At 43.7% G+C, this 23,001-nt stretch overlaps 1 protein-coding gene across 1 annotated transcript in view; it reads left to right on the top strand.

Moving 5' to 3' along the window:
* SLC9A3 (solute carrier family 9 member A3) overlaps nt 1-23,001 on the top strand; it is a 62,590-nt gene that overhangs the window by 36,320 nt on the left and 3,269 nt on the right. Inside the window, exons 5-13 of the mRNA XM_063125337.1 lie at nt 3,056-3,233; nt 5,901-6,121; nt 7,467-7,669; nt 10,140-10,229; nt 11,540-11,610; nt 14,006-14,135; nt 16,099-16,214; nt 18,564-18,693; nt 19,944-20,120. Of these exons, the coding sequence (XP_062981407.1) occupies nt 3,056-3,233; nt 5,901-6,121; nt 7,467-7,669; nt 10,140-10,229; nt 11,540-11,610; nt 14,006-14,135; nt 16,099-16,214; nt 18,564-18,693; nt 19,944-20,120 (1,316 nt within the window). The remainder of the gene's footprint in view (nt 1-3,055; nt 3,234-5,900; nt 6,122-7,466; nt 7,670-10,139; nt 10,230-11,539; nt 11,611-14,005; nt 14,136-16,098; nt 16,215-18,563; nt 18,694-19,943; nt 20,121-23,001) is intronic.

A 23,001-nucleotide genomic window follows, 5' to 3' on the forward strand; every position in this document is an offset into this window, starting at 1 on the left:
ATGAATACAGTGCCTACTGTCAAATGGGTGCCATTCCCACAGCAGTAAATGAGCCACTGGTACCTCTAGTAGTGCTGTTCTTTAAATTCTGGATGTGAAAAATGAGGTTGGCAGCTTCTTTGCCAAGAGGTGGTGCCTATACCTTTAAATACTCCCAAAGCAATAAGACTGGAAATAACCACTGTCCCTTCTTCTTCTCCCTTCATTGGTTCCCTCCTATGCAGTGAGGCAGACTTGGAATCCTGCTTGTTTCAGCAGATAGGAAGTAGTGTGGGCAAGTGGAACCGTAGAGATAAGGAATGGGAGTTGCAATGGCTATGTCCTGTCTCGAAGCATTTAAAGATGCAGGCACGACTCCTGGGTAAATGATTTCACCAACCCTGCTAATATACAAAGCCATTTTGCGTGCTTCTGTGTTAGGAGTGACTCAAGCAGGGTACATTTTGTGCACTTTATTGGAATTTTAATAGTCCCATTATGTTTATGTCCTCTTAAAGTCTGTCATAAAAAAAGATAAGGGAAAATGTTTGCTTACTATTGCCAATGAGCAAAAGGCACTGCTTGTTTAATTGAGCTGATTCATGCTAATTTCAGCTTTACTCTTCCCTTTTAAAATCTGGAGTAATTTGGGGGAGGGGGCTTTTTGTTGGGCAGTTCTCTCCACTCCGTAGAGATGTATATGAAGAAGATGCTACAGTTGTAAAAGCATTTCTCTGCATTCTATGAGAGGCTTAGGATTTTACAGCACCAATCATAGAAGTTGGATCCTCCCATGCACGTGTGCATTCCTTAAGATCGGGAGCAACACAGAGATAAGCCAAAAACTACATGAGCAATTCTAGGGAAGAACTCAGTGAGTCTAGTAAAATATGCTACCTTAATCCGAAATCTTTAAACTTCACAGATGAAGAATCAACCTTTTACTACAACTGAAAAGTATGGACCACTTTTTCCTAGATTGATAATAAAATAAAACTGTGACTGGGTTTGGATGACACGATAACCCACGATGGGTTAAATAAGCCATGGTGGTTTATTTATCCTATTGTGGGTTATCATTAGGGGTGTGCACGGACCCCCCGATCTGCCCCGCGGGCCGATCCGAAAATTTTGGATCAGCCCGCTCCGCTCTGCGCCGCTCCGCCCCTAGTCCGCTCCTCTTCACCGCGGAGCTCCGGCTCCGAAGCGGAGCTCCGCAGTGGAGGGGAGTGGCGCCAGGTAAGGCCCCCCTCCCTCCTCTCCCTTACCTGCAGAGACCAAGGGGGAGGGGGGCCTTACCTGCGTCCGTCCGCGGTCCCTCGGCTTCTTCAATTGAGCCCGTGGCTCAACCAGGAAGTCTAGGCCGCAAGGGCTCAATTGAAGAAGCCAAGGGACCGCGGACGGATGCAGGTAAGGGAGAGGAGGGAGGGGGGTTTACCGGGCTCTGCCGCTGTCGCCGCATGGGAGACAGCGACAGGGCCCGGTAAACCCCACTTACCTTTCTTGCAGAGCTCCGGATCGAGGCGAAGGATCCGCCTTCACCTCGATCCACTCCGCAACACTCCACCGGCCCCCCAATCCTCTTCGCCTCCGCCTTTAGGGTAGGCGAAGCCCCCCGCTCCGCTCCTGCTTCTCCGGTTCAAGGAGAAGCGGAGCACATCCCTAGTTATCATGTCTTCTGTCAGGTAATTTGTAACCCCAAATAGTTTATTTGACCAAAATAGCCTGCTTTGATAACCCACGATCTGCAGAGTGGGTTATTTACTCCATTATGGGATATTGTGTCATCTGTCAGGCACTGTCTCACTTTCAGGACACTGTTTTCAGAGTGGACAAGCATGGCCCTCACTACAGCTAGAATAATTTGGTTACATGACATGTGTGTGTTAATTTTTTAATCTTTTTTAATTGTGAATATCAACAAAACAATAGAAAATACATGGTGAAAACGAAAAAAACCCCATGCATTATGTATATAGGATTAGATGATGGTGACGGATGCAGGCATATAAGCTCGGCTGTTACTCCAATTTATTGGAAAGTTTTTTTACTGTGCTATTTAGTACAGACAGACAGTAAGGCTAAAGGCTAAAGACTAAAAGAAGAGGAGTATCAGCAGAGGAGGTAGATAATTAATAAAGAAAGAAAGAACCCCCACCCCCCGTCATTTTCCATCATGAGTACCATTCATTAAAAAAAATGGGGAGAGAGTTATACACCTTTTTATTCTCCCAGCATTTTAACAGTCTATAAATAATTTTTAACTTGGTGTTTTAAATTTGTAATTTTGCATTGCTGCTGTTTTTATCTGGTTGAGCTTTTATATTGTATTTTATATTCTGGTTTTATACTGTTGTTTTCTACTTTGAATGTTTTTAATTTTTGTGAACCGCCCAGAGAGCTCCGGCTATTGGGCGGTATAGAAATGTAATAAAATAAATAAATAAATAAATAAATACAAAGGTTTCAAGAAAAGCAGACCAGATATCTGTGTATTTATCCACTTGCAAGTTGCGTCTATGTAACACCCATTCAAAAGTTGATAACGTTATTAGGTCCTCGATTCATTGCATTATGGGAGGTGTAGATTTGTCCTTCCGATGTGATAGTATAAGTCTTTTGGCTGCCATAAGGGCTCTGAAGATCCATCTGCACTGACCATGTGTTAACTTCTAAGAAGCTGGTAGATAATTTAGGAGGACATGCACATTGTTCCGTATTATAGATTTTTTTCAGTACAAAGTTCTTCCTTATTATAACCTCCTCCCAAAAAGGGGCAACTACAGGGCATTGCCAAACATATGAGTTAAAGAAGCATTAGATGCATTACATCTCCAACAATTGAGCAAATTAGACAAACCCTTATTGAAAAAGCGTTGTGGAGTCCAATAAACCCGAAACATTTATATATATTTTTGCTGAATAAGATATTACACTTCTTGTGTGATGGAATTGCAGCACCATTTCCTCAACTTGGCTAGCTATCAGACAGTGATGACAAAAAATGATTAAATCCAAGTGCGTTTTGCTTTTAAAATCTTAACACATTTTGTGTCTGTTTTGTTGTTTGTTGCAGTGTCTTTCTTTGTGGTGAGCCTAGGGGGGACTTTTATTGGCGTCATCTTTGCCTTCCTGCTCTCGCTCGTCACTCGTTTCACAAAACACGTCCGAATCATCGAGCCAGGATTTGTGTTTGTCATCTCCTACCTGTCGTACTTGACGGCTGAGATGCTCTCGCTTTCAGCCATCCTTGCGTAAGTTTCATTTAATCAACTGGTGTGTCTTTCGGACGCTGCCAGAGAAGGGGGTCATTTGAAAATGAATGTAATATCCCAACGGGTGGGAAAAGTAAGCTATCTAGAGTTTAAAAAGACAAAAAAAGCTCTGAACAAATTAATGGAATCTTGGGTGAATGCCCTCCAAACTATTTGGCTTTCTCGAGGCAAGAAAACTGGGAAATTTTGTGCCTTGGGTAGATTACCTGTAAAGGGGATTGGCCATATTTAGAAGTTGGTTTAAAACAGCAGTTCTTATGTAGATATATGAGCTACAGCATAAAGAGAAGCAGTAGGCTGCAATCTACAATAATAAAAGAGGGTATGTGTGTCTGTCTGTCCGTCCATCAGTGCCATAATGCCAAGACCGTGAAACATAGACATCTGAAACTTGGCATGCATACTAAAGTGACTCTGGGATGGGCAGCTTGGGGTTATTTTGTTTTTAAAATTCATTCATTAATTTTAAGTAATTTAAATGTATCCATGTGATTGAAGCTTGCAGTAACGTCTTCATCCATAAGGGGCAGACTTCCCTCAGAAGCACATAGTTTGCTGCCCATACAGTTTAGAGCTTGGGAGGTTAGTAGGCTGAGGGACAGTTATATGCCTGTCTACTACCCACGCACCCCTGCTGTAGGGCAGCTCCCCTCAGGAGAATGGAGTGGAAAGATCCCTCTATTAGGGTGCTATAGGAGTGTACCATGTCAGGGACTGTGCCTAGGGATGCCAGCAGGCATACCTTCCCTTCAGACAGGAAGGGCACAGTGTGTCCCACTCTGACAACTGTGTCAGTTGAAGGCTTTGCTGTATCAAGCTAAGTGCTAGTCCAACGCCATTCGCTAGTAGTAAAGAAATCCTGTTCATGAGCAGATGACACAACCCTGTGTAAGCTGTCCATCATCCTGTTCTATGAGGCCAAGGTTGGCTTGATGGTACAAGTGACCAAAGCAATGGTTATGTGATGAAGTGGCAGTATTTTCAGGGTTGTCAACTAAGTGACAGGGCTTGTGACCCAAAGTTAAGCAGGCAGCAGACAAGCTGATGATAACAGTTTCAGTGGTGAGTCAGGCAGAGTGTCAAGCAGCCTGTTGAGCAGCGCAATCTACACTGAGTGATACTTTTGTAAACCGCCCAGATCACTTTGGCTGTGGGGAATTATAGAAATGCAAATAATAATAAAAGCTCCGAGACCAGGGGGGCTCCCTGTGGGCTAAGATCATCTGATTCTGTCCAATGTTCACTCTGCTTGCTCCAATGCCCCTCAGGAGAAAGTCTCCTGGACACTGCTGCTAGAGTCTCCTTTTTAAGACTCTTGAGGTCTTACAAAAATCAGGTGATCCAAGAGAACTTCCAAGAGCCCTTGAATGCCACAGAGGAGTGTTCAGATCTCTCACAGCTGTATGAGATCTGAGATCTGAGCTGCAGCAAATTCTGTGTCACTGCAAGGGCAGGCTTCTCAAATTGTGCATTGTAGCCACCTGGAGGTGGCAACACGTCTCGGCACGGCCCTCAATGAGACAGAAATAATTTAGTTGCAGGCTGCACTTCTGGGTTACATACAGTTCTAACCCCCGTAACTGAAGTGTCAAAACCAGCCATGCCTTTGTGTAACCTGTGTCACCAGCATGGCTGCTTGAGGGTCATTTGGGATGGTAGCATTCCTTTAAGAAGAGCTGGCCTAAGACATTTTTTAAAATTTATTTATTTATTTATTGCACTTATATACCGCTCCCATAGCCAGGGCTCTCTGGGCAGTTTACAGAAATTCTAAAATTAAGATTAAAACAAGTATACAAAAATTAAAATTCTAAAACACAGAACATACACACATAAAGCATTAAAAACCGTTAAAAAACTAAACATGTGGGTAAGTAAGATGTGCCGCCATATGCCTGGGCAAAGAGGAAAGGCTTAACCTGGCGCCGGAAAGATAGCAGCGTTGGCGCCAGGCGAGCCTCATCAGGGAGATCATTCCATAGTCTGGGGGCCACCACCGAAAAGGCCCTGTCCCTCGTTGCCACACTCCGAGCCTCTCTCAGAGTAGGCACCCAGAGGAGGACCTTAGATGTTGAACGTATATTCAAGTCGGGAGAGGCGTTCCATCAGGTATTGTGGTCCCAAGCCGTGTAAGGCTTTATAGGTCAAAACCAGCACCTTGAATTGGGCTCACCTGAGGGAGAGCAGTAAGTGGCACAACCACAAAGGCCAAGGTACACAATACCCAAAGCCAGCCACCTGAGGCAAGGAACTCCACAAGTACCCCTCCTCCTCCATGCTAGTAAAAATATAATAATAATAAATAATTTGCTGCCATTTCATGATACTCAAAATCTGCTCCCTGAGGCAACCATCTCAGTTTGCCTGATGGATGGCCCAGCCCCACTTTTTAGGACACAAGTAGGGAAAAGTCATGACCCTCACAATGCACACTTCCCATTAAACTCTTAATGTATAGCAGATGTACCCAGCTAAGCGATCTGCCCTAGGGCAGGTCAGTATGTCAAGAGATGTGGTGCTGGAACCAAAACATTCATATATAGAAACTAGGTTGGCATAAATCTATGTTTATATTTCAAAATATAAGAATATATATTTTTTATTTAGAAGGACAGATGGTTAAGACATTTGTTGCATTTCTTCCAGTATAACTTTCTGCGGTATCTGCTGTCAGAAATATGTCAAGGCGAATATTTCCGAGCAATCTTCTACCACTGTGCGATACACCATGAAGATGTTGGCTAGCGGTTCAGAGACGATTATTTTCATGTTTCTGGGAATTTCGGCTGTGGATCCTAATATCTGGACGTGGAACACAGCTTTCATACTCTTGACCTTGGTCTTCATCTCTGTCTACAGAATCATTGGTAAGGAAACTCATTTTCTTACCCTTGCTAATAAGCCTGCTCATTAATTAGGACTTTTGGACTCTTGCATGTTGTCTCACCAAGTGGGTAGAAAAATGAACTAGAACCTCTTGCATATTTTGACTGGACATCTCACTTCATCACAACTTCAGTAACTCATTGACTTTAGCTATGGGAGTTCCAGTTTTTTATGAGACTCTGGGCAAGTGAATGAAAGTATCGCCACCCCCCACTGCTGCCGCCACACACCCCCCCACAGTAAGAGTCCTACCCCTCTCCCAGCAAGTGCATCTGTATCACTCTCACAAAGCTTAATCCATCCTCCCAGCGGGTCTTTTCAGCACCAAGAAAGCTGTAAGGAAGGTAGAATAGATACCTTGCCTGATCTAGGATTTAGCTGATACTTGGTGTGCCTTTTAAGCATTCACAGAACCAGGAATTTGCTCAACCTTGCCTAGTGCTAGCCACAACTTCTGCTTAGAAGTAGTTTCTCCAGTAACACGCCATTCAGACTTCAAAAGGAGATTAAAGCAAGAGACTGTTGTGTTCTAATTAATTAACAGGTTTAATTCTAACCTCAGGATTGAATCTGGATAAAGGGTTTTTATCACACTGCATGTGTTCATTGGCTTATCTACGGATAGGATGATTTGTGTTGTCAACAATTGCACCATGAATAAGTTCAATGTGATTGTCACTTTCTGTGTTTAATTTCCTTTTAATCGATCAGAAACAGAACTCAGGTGGTCTTACCGTGCAGAATCAGTATTCCAGCCTTCCCTTGCCTGGTGCCCTCCAGGTGTCTTTGGAGTACAACTCCCATCATCCCCAGTCAGAAGACACTAGCCATATACTACTTTAATGCAGTAAAACTGACTAAATACAGATGATCTAATAATATTTTAGTCTACATCTGAGAAATTTCAAAGCACCCATTCCCTAGTGTACAGATTAATTATCAGCATATTGCTAGAGCAAGCAGAGTTGCAATCAGCACCTGGAAGATTAAATGATGGAAAGCAGTTGAAATCTTTTCGAGCAGTTGCTCTCATTTAAGAGAACTGCCCCAATTAAGTAAGAACACATCGTCCATGTGTGTCACTGAATTGGATGCTCATTGCAGTGCTCAACTAGCCCCAGTTGAACTTAATGGATTGCCTAATCCAGATAAGCATGTGTACGTGACCAAGTGTGATTAGAGACTGGTGATGGCAGTAGCTTTCTGATGCCTAGGATGGGCAAGGTTTCCATTTCTGCAGTAGCTTAGTAGCTGTACCATTCCTTATTCCTAAAGGAATGCATTTGTGCAGACTTTTGTTACTCTGAGACTTTTTTTTCCTTACAGGTGTAATCCTACAGACCTGGGTTTTAAACCACTACCGCATGGTCCAGTTGGGCATAATAGACCAAGTGGTGATGTCATACGGAGGCCTTCGCGGTGCTGTTGCTTTTGCTTTGGTGGTACTCTTGGATGAAAACAAAGTCAAAGATAAAAACCTGTTTGTCAGCACCACTATCATTGTTGTATTTTTCACTGTAATATTCCAGGTAAATTTGAATTATCTGGCTTTCTTATTGCTTAGAAGGGAAAGCTGGAGGGTCTGGCTGGACTTTTCTTCTTCAACCCCATCTGAGAGTGTGTGTTGCATTGCACACAAATTATTTCCTCCTCCCCTCTCCTCAGGTAAAAAGCTACGTCTGACCCACTTGAGGGATGTATTCACCTGTCTGCTCTCTGCTCAAAAAATGAAATCCAGGTCATACTTTCTACTTGAGCAGAGGAACAGCAGGTGGGAAGGGAAGAGAAGGGCATTAGACAGCCACAAGACCTGGCCTCTTTCCCTTGTCATGTTGTGTTTAAGAAGTAAATTTTGCTCAGGCATAATGAAGTATCAAAAGCAGCTCTTAAATATGGGCTCTCTGTTATGTCAGTGAGCTGAGAATGTAATTATTTTTCCTAATTTTAGTAACAGAGATCCTATTTTATGTTTTCACATGGCGCCACTTGGGACAAAACACAATTTGCTCTGCACTAAAAATTCACATTTCCACATCAAGACCTAAGCATATTAATGGAACAAAAGTTAATATTTCACGAGACAGCCATATAACCAAGGCAAACCCTCTCACTGACTTGCAAATGTAAATATGACTTGCTTTAAAAAAAAAAACACTTTTGCACAGTTTTTAAATGGGGGAAAATACTGCTTCATTCTAGATTAGTAACTGAAATTTTTTATAATGCTGGCCCACTGAATGAGTTCAGTCAGAAAAAAATCTTGATTTTCCTGTAACAATTTTTTAAGATAAAGGCAGAAAGTGAAGTCTGCATAAAAGACATGTACTAAAAAGGAATAATGAAATCTGATTTTAAAAACCTACATGTATCATTAAAGTGATCTAATTTCAGACCAGTATGGCCTTCATTTCAGGATATTTTAGAGTCTGGGCAAGAATGTGAAGCTTTCATTCCATGTCAGTAGCTCTGTATCAGTACTGTCAACTCAGTTAGTTCTGACTTGAGAAGGAACCCACATAGTTTTCACATTTCAAACATTTCAATTGCGATGTGGGACGTGGCCATGCAGTAAGTGTTACCACCACCATCCATTCCAGCAGGCTGTACAGAGAGAGCTGAAGGGCTATTCCGCTGAAATCGTCCCTCTTGCAGACACCTCAGCAGTCACCGTCAGTAGCCATTCTAGCAAGCTTTACTGAGGGAGATGAGAAGGACAGCAGGGCCATTCCACTTAGCTCTGCTAAAGGAACAATTTTTGCCTCTTTTCCCTTTTCCTTGTATGTTATGTCGTTTTAGATTTTAAGTCCTCAAGCAGGGGCTGTAATTTAGGGTGACCATATGAAAAGGAGGACAGGGTTCCTGTATCCTTAACAGTTGCATAAAAAAGGGAATTTCAGCAGGTGTTGTTTGTATATATGGAGAACCTGGTGAAATTCCCTCTTCATCACAACAGTTAAAGTGCAGGACCTATACTAAAGTTACCAGATTTAAAAGAGGGCAGGGCACCTGCAGCTTTAACTATTGTGAGGAAGAGGAAATTTCACCAGGTTCTCCATATATACAAATGACTCTTGCTGAAATTTCCTTTTCAGTACAACTGTAAAAGATACAGTAGCCCTGTCCTCCTTTTCATATGGTCACCCTATGTAATTAACTTAACCTAAGTTCACACTTAACAAGAAGCCACCGTGGGGTATCTTGTTGTGGCAGCTGCCACCGTTTTGAATATTAGAAGCACGCCGTAGCTTGCTGTTACATGTGAACCTGGCAAGGCCGATTTGCTGAGTTGACAAGCCCCCCAGAACCCACGGGCTGTTTTCGGGCTGTGGGTGGCTTATCGACCATCCTCACAACCAACCCCCAGATGAGTTTGCACATAACAACAAACTGCAGCACCCCACCACCATTGCTGAAATTTTCAAAATGGTGGCTCCTGCCACAATGAGAAGCTTGGCAGGGAAATTCACCCATGGTGGCTTGTCATTATGTGTAAACCATGCTTATATGTAAGCCACTCTGGGAGACTTTTTGGCTGAGGAGCACTTAAAAAATACTTCAGATGAATAAATAAAGGGCAGCCCTCCCACTTGCAGAGCATCAGAACTGTCTCTCAGCTAGTTTATTTCAATGTAAAAGATCTAGCAGAAGCAGCAACTCGCCATGTGCAACATTACGCCATCAGCAGCTGCAGGAGAGAGGCGCGCCTCGCTACTCTCCTGACTTCTTGTATCAGTGTTAGTGTCTGGCAAAGGGAGAGGGGACTTTGCCAACAGTGCCAGGGCCATTGTGCAGTTCACTGAGTACTAGGAGTTATGCCAGCACAAAGGTAATCAGAGATGCTTCGGCAATATGGGATTACATGAGTGCACACTATTGACTGGTTGCAGCTCACACTACTGGATCAGGCGTGGGCTGTGCATGCACTTGGGATTTTTGCAGAATAAAACTAACCAACAACTGCCCTCAGACTCTGTTTCCGTTGTCCATTTCCCTCCACAGGGTTTGACAATCAAGCCTTTGGTGCGGTGGTTGAAAGTGAAAAGAAGTGAGCACAGAGAACCCAAACTGAATGAAAAGCTCCACGGCAGGGTAAGCAGCATCACATTCGTAAACAGATCGAAGTCAGTGAGGTAAAGCCTGAATTCAGGTAGACGTTTTTATCAAAAGCCATGAAGTAGCCAACACTACTTTTGAATAATGCTCTGTGACTGTACTGTGACAATCACAGTGGTGCAGCTAGGATTTTCCCAGGCCTTGAGTGGGATGGATTCACTTCTAGTGGGGCCTTTCTTGGCCAAGTAAAGAACACAAGCAACAAAGCCGGTTCCCTGGCCAAATCGCCACATCCCGACATCATTTGGCTTGCAGTCACCTGGAGCTCCATCCTAAAATAGGCTGACACCCCTGGTATATAGGACTGCTCTTTTCCAGCTATTTTATTTGAGGAATTAAAGACCAGAGGTCTCAAAATTCCCATTTTGATTCAGAGTTCTCCTATTCTCCAGTTCAGAAGAGAAACATATATATTCTGGTGCTGAGATGAGGATGTTCAACTTTTAGTTGAATGTGTCATCCCATCCTCCCTCATGTTGGAGGCAGCAGGAAAGAACACGTTCTTTTTTGGCAGGGCTTATAGCTAGGGCATATGCTTTCTATACAGGAAGTTCTTGGTCCAATCTACAGAAACTTCAGCTAAAATACTCTTGGGTAGTGGGGCCGGGAAGGCCCTCTGCCTGTGAGCATACAGAATTGTTGTCAGTCAGACAGTACTGGTCTGATTCACTGTAAGGTTTCATCTTATGTTCCTTCGAAAGCCATCAGTAGTAATAGAATAGGATCAGCGGTGTTATTCTTCATATACACATTTCCAGAGGAATTCAAGAGGAGAGTTTGAAACCTATGACCAGATCTACACCAAGCAGGATATACCACTATGAAAGCGGAATATAAGAGGCAGGAGCCACACCAAGCAGGATATAGCACTATGAAAGCAGTATATGGTCTGTGTCAATGGGCCGCAACAGTTGTCAGTGCACTTCAATACTGCTATAAAGCAGTAGTGTGGCTCCTGCCTCTTATATTCTGCTTACACACCATTTTCATAGTGCAATATGCTGCTTGGTGTAGATCTGGCCTACCTGACTCAAGCTAGTAAGGTTGGGGCTGGCACAAGAGAACATCCTGGCAGTTCGTGCTCTTGCTCAACATGGAAAAGCAGGAACAAAACAGAAGGTGATTTAGAAGAGGTTCTATCAGGCTTATATGCTTCTTACAAAGGTATGTTATAAAGGTGAAGGGTTTGTACACCATCCAAACCTGGCCTCTGTCTATGTTTAAGTTCTGTGACCCTCCCTCCAATTACTTAACCAAGCTTAATGTTATGCTCTCTGTTTTCGCAGGCCTTTGACCACATTCTTTCAGCTATTGAAGATATATCTGGTCAAATAGGACACAATTACCTGAGAGACAAGTAAGTGCAATCAGGCAACTTTATCTTAAATGGAATGGAACAGTTATAAATGAGTGGAAAAGCATGACTAAAGAGCTGGAGATGATAGCCTGACATATGGCCTTCTAATAAACAAACGAATAGTTCGTGAAACAGGTTAGTTCAGTTAGAGAGCAACATGGGAAAACTCTTACTATTAAACCTTGGGATTTCTGGAATGCTCCCAGTTCTTTTGAAAGCAGATTCATAGCTCTTTGCGTTGACTGTGCCAATTTGAAGCCATTCAGGAATTTGCATATTTTATCCCTTTCTTATTAGCACCAAAGCCTGATTTTTCTTCTTTTTCATTATACTCAGCTTGGAAAGGCAAACTTGCAAGGCTCTGAAAACCTTACCTCTTTTTAGCACAATATTCCTTGGCAGAAGCATTAGAAAGACCCCCTTGCTGTCCATTTTGAACCTTCCTTTCATGTCATGGGTTGCCCCAACAGATGACGGAAGCAGCCTCCCCAGTTCAGGGTGAGAGCCAGGCCCAGCTGCTCACTAATGCTCTCCCTGCTTCTGTTGGAGGCAGCATGAAAGCTCACAGTGGTATCCAGGACCCTGTAGGCCAGCCTCTGTGATGACCCTCACCTCCTTTATTCCTTTTCTAAATCAAAGGACCCAGCACAGGTGTAGGTGTCAAGGGGTTTGGAATGCTGAAACCATCCCTGTGACATGCCTTTCTCTACTTAGGCCCCACAGCTATACAGCTCAGCACCCTAGCCCCAAATTCTCCCTGCCGCAGTCACCATAAACCTGTACCCTTCCCAGGTACTCCCAAGGACCACACCCATTTGAATGAAATGTAATTTATTAAGAAGTAGTATACTCAGGTACAAAAGCTTAATGGTTTCCTCAGTTCACAAGCATAATGGTTTCAGTCAGTAATTCTCTTAAACATTTCAAATGTAATTTAAATGTCCTCCTACCTACTCTACCCCTTCTAAGCTACACTATATTCTTTCCCACACTCTAATCCACCAAAACAACAAAGCATGCAGACTCTTCCTACCTGTCAGCAGAACCCTATATATGCCACACAGTCCTCTGACTCCTCCCTTTCTCTCACAGCCAATCCAGATGCTCCACACAGCCAATCAGCACTCTCCTTCCATCCTGCACTCACTCCCCCTCTGGCTCTATACTTACCAATCTGCTATAAATACAAACACAATGAGTGCATTCTTTTAAACTTTTTCAAATTATCTTAATAAACATCAATAGCAACCGTAACAACACCATAGACTGCAATAGAACATCACAGCCTCCTCCCCAAATGACCACCCAAAGAGTGACAGGTGATGAGGGCATCAGGTCAGCAGACACAAACTGCATTTTATTCCTGTAATCATGGTGGTGCTATGATCTAAGTGAATTTAAAAGGCCAAACTGCAGTGCTCAAGAATACAACTTTTTTTATGTATCAGGACTGGCAAACAGTTTTATTGGTGTTGTTGTAAGATACAAGGAATGTGGAAGGGGTCGTAAAGCATGGAATGGTGGTGAAGTGTGGGAGAAGTGAAATGTTAGTTGTGTACATCACAGCTGAAGTAATACATATACACATGGCTTTCTAAAGGGGCTTCTTTAGTCCAGGGTCTGCAATTCTTTGGCTGCACCTCTGAAAGCTCATATAGGCCACAATGCAGAACTGAGTAGAAGAAGTGCTGTTGTTGAACATATACAGGGAGTTTGGAGCCTGGTCCATCCCATGCAGCAGGGTGAAGCAACTTTCTCCAGTTGGTACCAGGTGGGGGGATTAGATGAAGGCAGGAATGGGTGTCTGAATGATACAGCATTTTTTTAAAAAAAGCATGTTGGACCTGAGTGGGGGTGGGTAACATTTGGGCTCTACTTCAGGCAACAAAATGTCTTGGACCAGCACTGTGGGAACCTCTGAAGTCAGGGGAGGTTAAGTCCCTGCTCCATAAAGGAGTAAGCGGGGACGATGACAGCAAAATCACAGAGTGTGGACACCGCCCCACAACAATAATTTCTCTATATTTTTCCAGATTAATTTTTCTCACAGATGATTTGCTTTATTTATCTTCTTCTTTTCCACCATAAAACTAGCCACAGGATGCTGTGTTGCCCTGATCTGGGGGCCACTTTTACATTGTATACCTGTATGGAAAGTCTCCCCTGTTTCTGCTCTGTTATATTTTGTGAGATATAGCAGAATGAAAGAGTTGGGAATGTTTTGCATGGGAGCCTCCGTTGCCTCCAGTCACTGCCCCCAACTCCTTTTCAGCTTCTTGCTTCTTCTCTACTTCCTCTTCTTTTGGAGGCGTGCCAGCCTTGGTTACCTAAACAAGAATGCTAGGCATGTCTATTGAATTTATAGCAGCTACATATTGTGTGTTTAAATACTTAGGTGGTCCAATTTCGACAGACGAATCCTCAGCAAAGTACTGATGAGACGGTCTGCTCAGAAAACTAGAGACCGGATTCTTAAAGTGTTTCGTGAGCTCAACTTGAAGGATGCCATTAGCTATGTGGCGGAGGTAATTCCAAATATATTTCATGATGCCTTTTTTAGTTTTGTGTTTTTTTTCAAACTGGTAATCAGTAATAAATTGGTAATCAGTAATAAATTGGTAATCAGTAATAAATTGTTAAATTCGTAATCTACATATACCTCCAGCCAAAGTTAAGCACTTTTTATGTCACTGATTTCAAGTATATGCCAAATTCTCTCCTAGTGTAATTGATTAGACCTAAGATTGCTTAACTTTGGCTAGATTGTGCCCATGATCTTGTGTGCCAGAGATTGCAGTAAATTCTCATAGTGTACTTAAGTAGGGTGATCAATATGAAAAGGAGGGCAGGGCTCCTGTATCTTTAACAATGGTGTAAAAAGGGAAGTTCAGAGGTGTCATTTGTACGCATGCAACAGCTGATGATATTCCCGCTTCATCACAACAGTTAAAGCTGCAGGAGCCCTGCCCTCTTTTGTATTTGGTCACTCTAATATAGCTCCTAGTTGCAAAATAGTGGCAGAGCCAGACAAAAATCAGTGGCTCAGAGGATGGAGCAAATTACCTACTGCAGGGGTGGGCATCTTGTAAACTGCAACACCCATCAGTCCTAGTTAGCATAGCCAAAGGTGAGGGATGATGGGAATTGCAGCCCAGCCTAGCTACAATTCATGCTCTAATAACCTCTCATCTGGATTACTGCAATGTGTTATATGTGGGGCTGCCTTTGAAAATGATCCAGAAACTTCAGCTAGTCCAAAACAGGGCATCAAGATTGTTAATGGAGACTAGTCAATGAGATCATATTATGCCAATACTTTGCCAGCTACATTGGCTGCCAATTCCTTTCTAGGCCTGATTGAAAGTGCTGGTATTAACATTCAAAGCCCTAAATGGGGCCAGGTTACCTGAAGGATTGTCTCCTTCCATATGTACCTGCCCAAACTCTAAGGTCAACTTCAGGCCTCCTTTTTTCAGGATCTTTTGCCAAAAGAAGTGAGGCAGGTGGCTGCCAGGAAATGGGTCTTTTCTGCTGTGGCACCCCAGTTATGGAATGAGATTCCTAGAGAGCTTTGCCTTATTCCTATGTTGTGCTCTATCCGGCACCAGATGAAGACCATTTTATTTTCCTAAGCATTTTTAGCATTTTAGCATTCCAGTTTTAACTCTGCTGTTTTAAATCTGTTATTGCATTTAAAATCTTTTCACTGCTGCTAGGTTTTTATTCTTGTTGCACTTTTATACTGCAGCTTAAAGCCATTATATTTTATGTTGTATTTTATGCTGTATTTTGTAGTTTTAATTTTTGTGAACTGCCCAGAAAGCTTCAGCTATATTGGGCAGTAGAAAAGGAAAGGAACCTCTTGTGCAAGCGCTTGCTGACTCCTAGAGGGACGCCTGCTTTCACTGACGTTTTCTTGGCAGACTTTGTAGCGGGCTGGTTTGCCATTGCCTTCCCCAGTCGCAGTTACCTTTCCCCCAGCTAGCTGGGTACTCATTTTACCGACCTCGGAAGGATGGAAGGCTGAGTCGACCAGAGCAGACTGCCTGAGAACCAGCTTCCGCTGGGATCGAACTCAGGCTGTGGGTAGAGTTTCGGCTGCAGGAACTGTCGCTTACCACTCCTGTCGCCACAGGAGAGCAGTATAGAAATGTAATAAATAAATATATAAATAATGGTTACTTCCCCAATGGGAACCAAGAAATAAGTTCAGTGTGCCTTGTGTGCATGGTTTCCAAAAGTTTTAATCCCCTGCCACATCTATACTAAGGTTTCAGACGTGTAAAGCTTTCAAAGAAAAATGATACACTATCATAATGACTTTTTTGATATCTTTTAACCTGGAGAAGAAGGCTGTGCTCCTTTTATTTTTTGTAGCTCAAGAGACTTGTGGTTCCATGGTTTGGTTTGGTTTTTAAAAAACGAATCCTCTGATTGAAAGTGCATCAGTACTAATGTGTGTATGCATATATGTTCTTGCTTGAACAGGGAGAGAGAAGAGGTTCTCTGGCATTCATCCGCTCTCCAAGTATTGACAATACAGCCAACGTGGACTTCAGCATTATTAATCAAATGAATGGAGAGGCCTCTGTCTCCCAATTGCTGTAAGTGGATTAGGCCTTGGCCCCATATTGTATGAATACAGTTCGATGTCTGTCAGCAGCTTAAAAGTTAATGCTGCGCAAGTCAACAGCAATGGGACAGAGGAGGAAATATGTTCATTTGGGTTTTATTTCATTATTTTAATGGGAGAGATTCCATCAAATACATAACACTCTAATTGGGATCAGTAGGATTTCAAAGTGCTTGACTTTCACTAAATTATACCTCTTGGGTGTACCAGTCCTATCTGGACTGTATTTCTATTCTTTCTTTGATTTCTGTCCCATGGTCTCAGCTTAATGAAGTTATTCTAAATGTTAATAGTTCTCTATCCATAGGGGTTAGAAAATCTGAGTCTGTGCATAGGATGCAGCACGATTCTATGCATGTCTACTCAGAAGTAAGTGCCACTGTGTTCAATGGAGCTTACACTTATGAAGGGGGAGTCTACGCCCGCCGTTTATTGCAGGATTGTATCATAGTCATCACTAATAGGCCACATGACGTTCATCTGCTCAGTTTTCCCAGAATATCCCTGGCTGTTTATGTCACTTTTTTCCAGGTCTCTCGCTTCCATTGCAAAGAACGTTTGTGGTGTGTCCCCTTCCTTTGCAAAGTCGTTTCTCTTCGCTGCGCGTTCTGAGCCCAACGAACAGCCAATTAGCTGTGAGGGGCGTGTGCATGGATATCAGCATGTTTCACCGCCAAGTGTTTTTTTTAAAACACATATCTCTGCTCAGGAGCACATATTCCCAGGGCCGGTGCCAGACTATTTTGCGTCCTAGGCAGGTGCACCGTACTGAAGCTTTCCCCCAACCCCAGCGCCCGTTCCTGGCTTCAAAGCCAGGACGCTGGGGTTGGGGGGCGGCCGGGGTGGCGGCTTCGGAACAGCGCACCTGGAAGCGGCTTCCGGGCGCACCGTTTGGCGCCCTCCTTTGCTTGGCGCTGTAGGCCACCGCCTGAGCTGCCTCTATGGCAGCACCAGCCCTGCATATTCCTCATAGTTCCTATCCCCCCCCCAGGTGTTGCTGTGTATCGGTGCTGGTGCGCATCCCTCAGGACTAATTAAAATAATAAATCCTGCGCCCCGTAGCCATCTTCCTAGCCCCACACACTTCTACCGATACACATGCAGAACTGCCGTAACGGGGCACACGTGCTCCCACAATGGCAGTCTTGCCATTGTGGGAAACTTCACTTGGGTGTGCCCCGTGAATGCCGATTGTGCCGTTGCGAAAGGGCTGCAGATGTAGATTAGGCCTAAGAGTGTTAAGGATTGCAGCCTTAGACTACAGACTGCAGTGTGGGAATGCATTTTTGACATCTCGACCATGTAAAGGACTCCCTGTCTGTAGAAAGCTAGCCTGTCAGGGAAAAGAGGTCGATCCTCTCCTTCTCCCTGATGTACTGGTTTCCTGTATGCCAGCACCTTCTAACACAGGGGAGCATTCAAATTTGCTTAGAGCGTACTCACTTCCAACTTTTGTGATTCAAGTAAGTAAGTATAAATAGATCTTCCTTAGCCCTTAGATCAGGCCCTGTTAGCACGGAATGGTAAGCTAGAACTTTTGCAAATCCAGCTGGGTGGGTGCAAACAAGTTGCATGGTGGTGCATGCAGCACTTTGGCTCCCACTTTGCTCCATCTTTAGTGCGAGTTGCTAAACCAGGGGTATTGAACTCTTCCAGCCCGAATTAGAAATAGAAAACTTCTCATGGTATTGGAAGCCAGGATCCCAATTTCTTGTTCCCTTTATAAGCCTGGATCATAAACCAGGCTTATGAATCTTGGCTTGTTTGGGAGCAACATTCTCCCAACATGCACACAACCCATTTAGAGTAAGCCAGGATTCACCAGAATCCAGGCTTTCCATGTGTAAACGTGGCCATTCTATAAAGCACTCATAATAAACACAGGCTTACTTTGGAAGTACTCATAAGAACATAAGAGCCCTGCTGGATCAGACCATGGGTCCATCTAGTCCAGCACTCTGTTCACACAGTGGCCAACCCACAAAGAGGATGTGAGTGCAACAGAAACCTCCTGCCCGTGTTCTCTAGCAGCTGGTGTACATTGGCTTACTGCCTCTGGTACTGGCACGCAACTTGTTTGCAGCCCGCCAGGATTTGCTCAGTTCAGCCCGTGTGCTAGTGGTCAGCATAACATTGGCAGCGCCCATTCGCTTGTCACGTAGAGATGTGCATTTCCAGCTAATGCCAATTCTGAATTGACAACAGGTTCTTATCATAGAGATGTGGATTCAGTTATTTCTGTGTTTTAATGTTCTCATAATTGCCAGTCTTGTCATTTGATGAGCAGAAAGCAAAAAATATGATGCCTCTCTTGCTTTAGGAGAGAAACTGCCAGTTCTGTCTGTCTTGATATGCAAGCACTAGAGCAGAGGAGAAAAAGCATCCGAGATGCAGAGGATATGTTCACGCATCATACTCTACAACAGTATTTGTACAAGCCCAGGCAAGAGGTGAGAGCCTGCCCGCCGTAAGAATGCCTTTTAGCCAGAATCAAAAGGATCCAACCAATCAAGTTTTGGATGTACAGCAGGAGGGTGGAACCTTAAGCACGGGGTCCAAATCCAGACCTTCCAATGTCCCCGTCTGGCTCTCAGGGTTTCCTCCCTCCCCCTTCCCACTGACCACCAATCATTTGTACATTGTACAGGGAGAAAGAGAAACACTCCAGCCAGCTAACATTTTAAAACAAGACTTTTTCTCACAGTATGAGTAGCTGTTCCTCACAGCATTACCTGGCTTGTGCAAGAACGGGAGCTTCCTCTTGTGAAGCCTGAGCATCGCCATAGAACCTGCCTATTAGAGCACTGTGTGAACTCTCGCACAAGTGTTTGGAAAACACCAGCACTACCTGCTACTTTCCTGCTGCTCTTGGGTCTTTGAATCCATCTGAGAGCCACTTTCAGAGATCCAAAGCTTCTAAGTCTCACCTGCATTTTCCCTGCAGGAAGATGCATGTGACCCACTCACCCCCACAGCCCTGCATGAAAGGCCAGAACCGAGGGGAGGCTGGTGTCTCCTATGTCAGTGGGGCACTGAATCCACTCTGGGTTTCAGTCAAAACTCTCAAGAAGTTATCCATGGCCCTGGGCCCATTTTAAGGATGGGGTTCAGCACTTTGGATAGCTTTTTTAGAGTTTTGTCTGGTTCTGGTTGAAACCTAGAGCAGATTCACTGCCCCACTGACATAGGAGACACCAGCCTCCACTACCACGGTCCACATTTCCCCAGCTTCGGATAAGACTGGGAGGTTTGGGGAGAGGAAGCACAAGTCACTGACATTTCCTCTCAGCTCTTCTTTGAGATGTCAGAAGCAGCTCTGAGATGGAGATTACAAAATGCCCCCACCTGTATTTTACTTTTGGGTTTCTTTTGGAATGTACACTCACTTGCAGACTGTGAATGCTGGTCTTTCTCTCCTTTTGAAGATCTGATTTGAGTACCTCTTTTATGGGGAGGGGGAAGGATTGGCATATTCTATATAATCACAACTGTTCCAGGCAGTGCTGGTAACAAACATTTTTGATTCAGTAAACTATTTTTTAAAATCTTCATTCTTGTTTTACGCTTCAATCCAGGGTGTGGTGGGAGCCAGTCGGCAGGGCTTAAAATTGTGGTGAAAAGCAAGGATTTATGGCTGGGCGCTTAAGTCATACATACTGGTTCCTTCTAACTTGTGATCTTCTTTTCATTTTGGCTACAGCACAAACTTCTGTACAGTCGTCATGAAATAACTCCAAATGAAGAAGAAAAGCAAAACAAGGAGATTTTCCACAGAACCATGAGGAAACGCCTGGAATCTTTCAAGAGCACCAAACTGGGCTTGAACCAGCCAAAGAAGCTGAACAAAATTCACAAGAGAGACCGAGGCCAAAAAAGAGTAAGAACAGAGCATACGAGATTGCATCACTAATACTGCTGAAGCGAAAAGAGGTCTCAAGTATCTTTGTGCATGTTAGGTTTTCCTGTAGGTCAAATGTTGAGCCAAATGGCACAGGACATTAAATTTATTTATTTATTTATTTATTTGGAATATTTATATCTTGCTTTCTAGTCCAAAGTGGTTCTCAAAGCAGCTTACAAAAGATTCTCCCAGTGGAATCGCACTCAATTCTAGCAGAAGAACAGAAATTACATGGTGTCTATGGCCTCATCTACACCAAGCAGGATATTTCACTATGAAAGCAGTATATAAAAGGCAGGAGCCACACTAAGCAGTATGAAAGCGGTATATGGTATGTGTCAATGGGACCCAACAGTTGTCAGGGCACTTCAGTACCACTATAAAGCAGTAGTGTAGCTCCTGCCTTTTAAATACTGCTTTCATAGTGAAAGTATGGAAAGTATCCCTTTCCAGCATGTAACTCCCCTGCTGAGGGAACTGCACTGGCTGCCTATTCGCTACCGGGCCGGGTTTAAGGTTCTTGTACTTGTGTACAAAGCCCTAAACAACTTGGGACCAGGATACCTGAGAGAGCGCCTTCTCCCTTACCAACCTGCCCGGTCACTGAGGTCATCCGAGGGCCTGCTCCTGGTGGTTCCACCTAGATCCATCCTCCGATTGGAATCCACCAGGGGAAGAGCCTTCAGCGTGGTGGCGCCCCTCCTGCGGAATTCCCTGCCTCTGAAGGTCAGGCAGGCGCCAACCTTGTACTCCTTTCGGCGCCTCCTGAAAACATCTTTATTCCAAGAAGCCTTTCTTTAACACGCAGCCTTGGTTTTCTGTTTTTGCTTCTTTTAAATTTTGTTTTAACTGTTTTTATTCTGTTTTTATTTTCATTTTATCTTGTACACCACTCCGAAATTTTTCAATGGGAAGTGGTATATAAATATTCTAAATAAATAAATAATGAATACCACTTTCATAGTGCAATATCCTGCTTGGTGTAGATGAGGCCTATCTGATGCCAGAATTTATTGTTACTTATTATTTAATTGAATTTGTATCCTGCCTTTCCTCTGAAAAATGGCGCTCAAGGAGGCTAACAATAAAATCCAAATTAAAAACAAAAAATAATAATATGGGATTAAATTCAGAACTAAGCTGGACCCACCTGTGCTGGCAGAAATGGACATCCCTGACCCCTGTGGCAGGACCTCCAGTCCCCCAAAGTGCTACATAGTCAGGAGACCCTGCTAATATGGCCACACTCTTAAATGCAAAGTTGCAACTTTGCCAAAAGTGGAAAATAAATAAATAAATAAATAAATATTTTTCAACTGTGAAGGAAAAGGAATTGGATAATGGGCAGGAAGAGCCACTGTACTGAATTGCTTCTGCACAAAAGGGAATTGTTTTTGCAGGAAGGACCAAAGAAGAGGCCACAATCAGTGCTGCACAAACTATGCCCCAGGGCTGGCTCACCCATGAAGCAGGGTGAAGCACCCAAATCAGGTGGCAGAGCAGAAGGAGAGGCGAATTGTGCCACTCTCACCCACCCCCACCACTACCCTGCCTCCTCCAATGAGTGCTCTAGAGCCCTGCCAGCTACTCTCCCTCCATGGTATTTGTCACACAGAGAGGGTGAATGGTGGTGACCTTTGAAGTAGCCACCCACTCTTTGCTTCCCTCATTGAGAGCAGTGCAGCCAGAAGAACAGGTTGTGGGGCTCCTATGAGACCTGAGCAGCCCCTTCTTCTGGTTGCATGACTCCCTAGAGCCAGTGTGGCAGTGGCAGAAAAGGTAAGGGGAGCAGAGAAGGCAGTGTGGCAGCACATGCCCTTTCCTGTTTCAGGTACAAGAGCTTGTACTGGGGTTGCTGTGCCCCTTCTTAATACAAGGGTCAGCAGAGGTTGTGTGAACTATTGCTGCTGTGTGAATACAGCCTAACTTTGAGAACCAAATATCTATAAAGTTGGCTTAAGGAATGGACAGGTTCAGTGACAACAGTAACCTGCTAACTCCCATCAGTCGTGAAGAACATACACTGCCAACGTTGGAACCTTTGCTGAAGCATGTGAGGCAATCCACACAGGCACAGCACCATCGGAATGGTTTATTTCTTGGTCCTCCCAAGGTTCATATGGAACACACAAGATCTGTTGCATGAGGAATCGGCTCATGGCTGCTTCTGCAAAGGCGAAGCAAGAAAGAATAAATTCACATCCCCGATGAAAGAAAATAGTACCTTGTAGTGGTTTTGCTCACTGAAGAGGGAGCAACAAAGTATTGCTGCTGTGTTAGTAGGATTTTAGACTGATGGACATCTGAAACTTTAAAAGACACTATATCGGAACAGAAACTTAATGAACTATTTTCTGGACTTGTAAGATGTATTTTATGGCTGTGGCGGTAATCCTTTGTACACTTACTTGAGAACAAGTGCCATTGAATGCAGTGAATCTACTGCTGAGTAAACATGCCTAAAGATTCGGCAGAAACTTTATCCATTGGGTTGTCTCCTTTTGATCTGGAGACATTGCTTATAATTAAGAAACACTGCCATGGAATATCTTCTAGTACCTCCCATTAAACTGAAGATGTGAGCCTTAGCTCTTATTTCCTGGTCAAAAAGTGATAACTCTCTACATATGGATCCTACCGTTGCTTTACTCAAGTCCACTTTTATTAATGAATATGTTGCTTTCAGCTAAGATCGTTCTAACTATAGGGTAGTATCCAATGGTGGTGCAATGCTAGCGCTAAGAAAGATGCACTAACATAAACCACCACTAGCACAACGGCATTAGCTCCTGCAAGTGCAAAGAGAAAAACAGCAATTTGCTGCCAAAATTCAGCAAATTTCAACAGCAAATCACTT

Source organism: Elgaria multicarinata, chromosome 1 (assembly GCF_023053635.1).
Source record: "Elgaria multicarinata webbii isolate HBS135686 ecotype San Diego chromosome 1, rElgMul1.1.pri, whole genome shotgun sequence".
Taxonomy (NCBI): domain Eukaryota; kingdom Metazoa; phylum Chordata; class Lepidosauria; order Squamata; family Anguidae; genus Elgaria; species Elgaria multicarinata.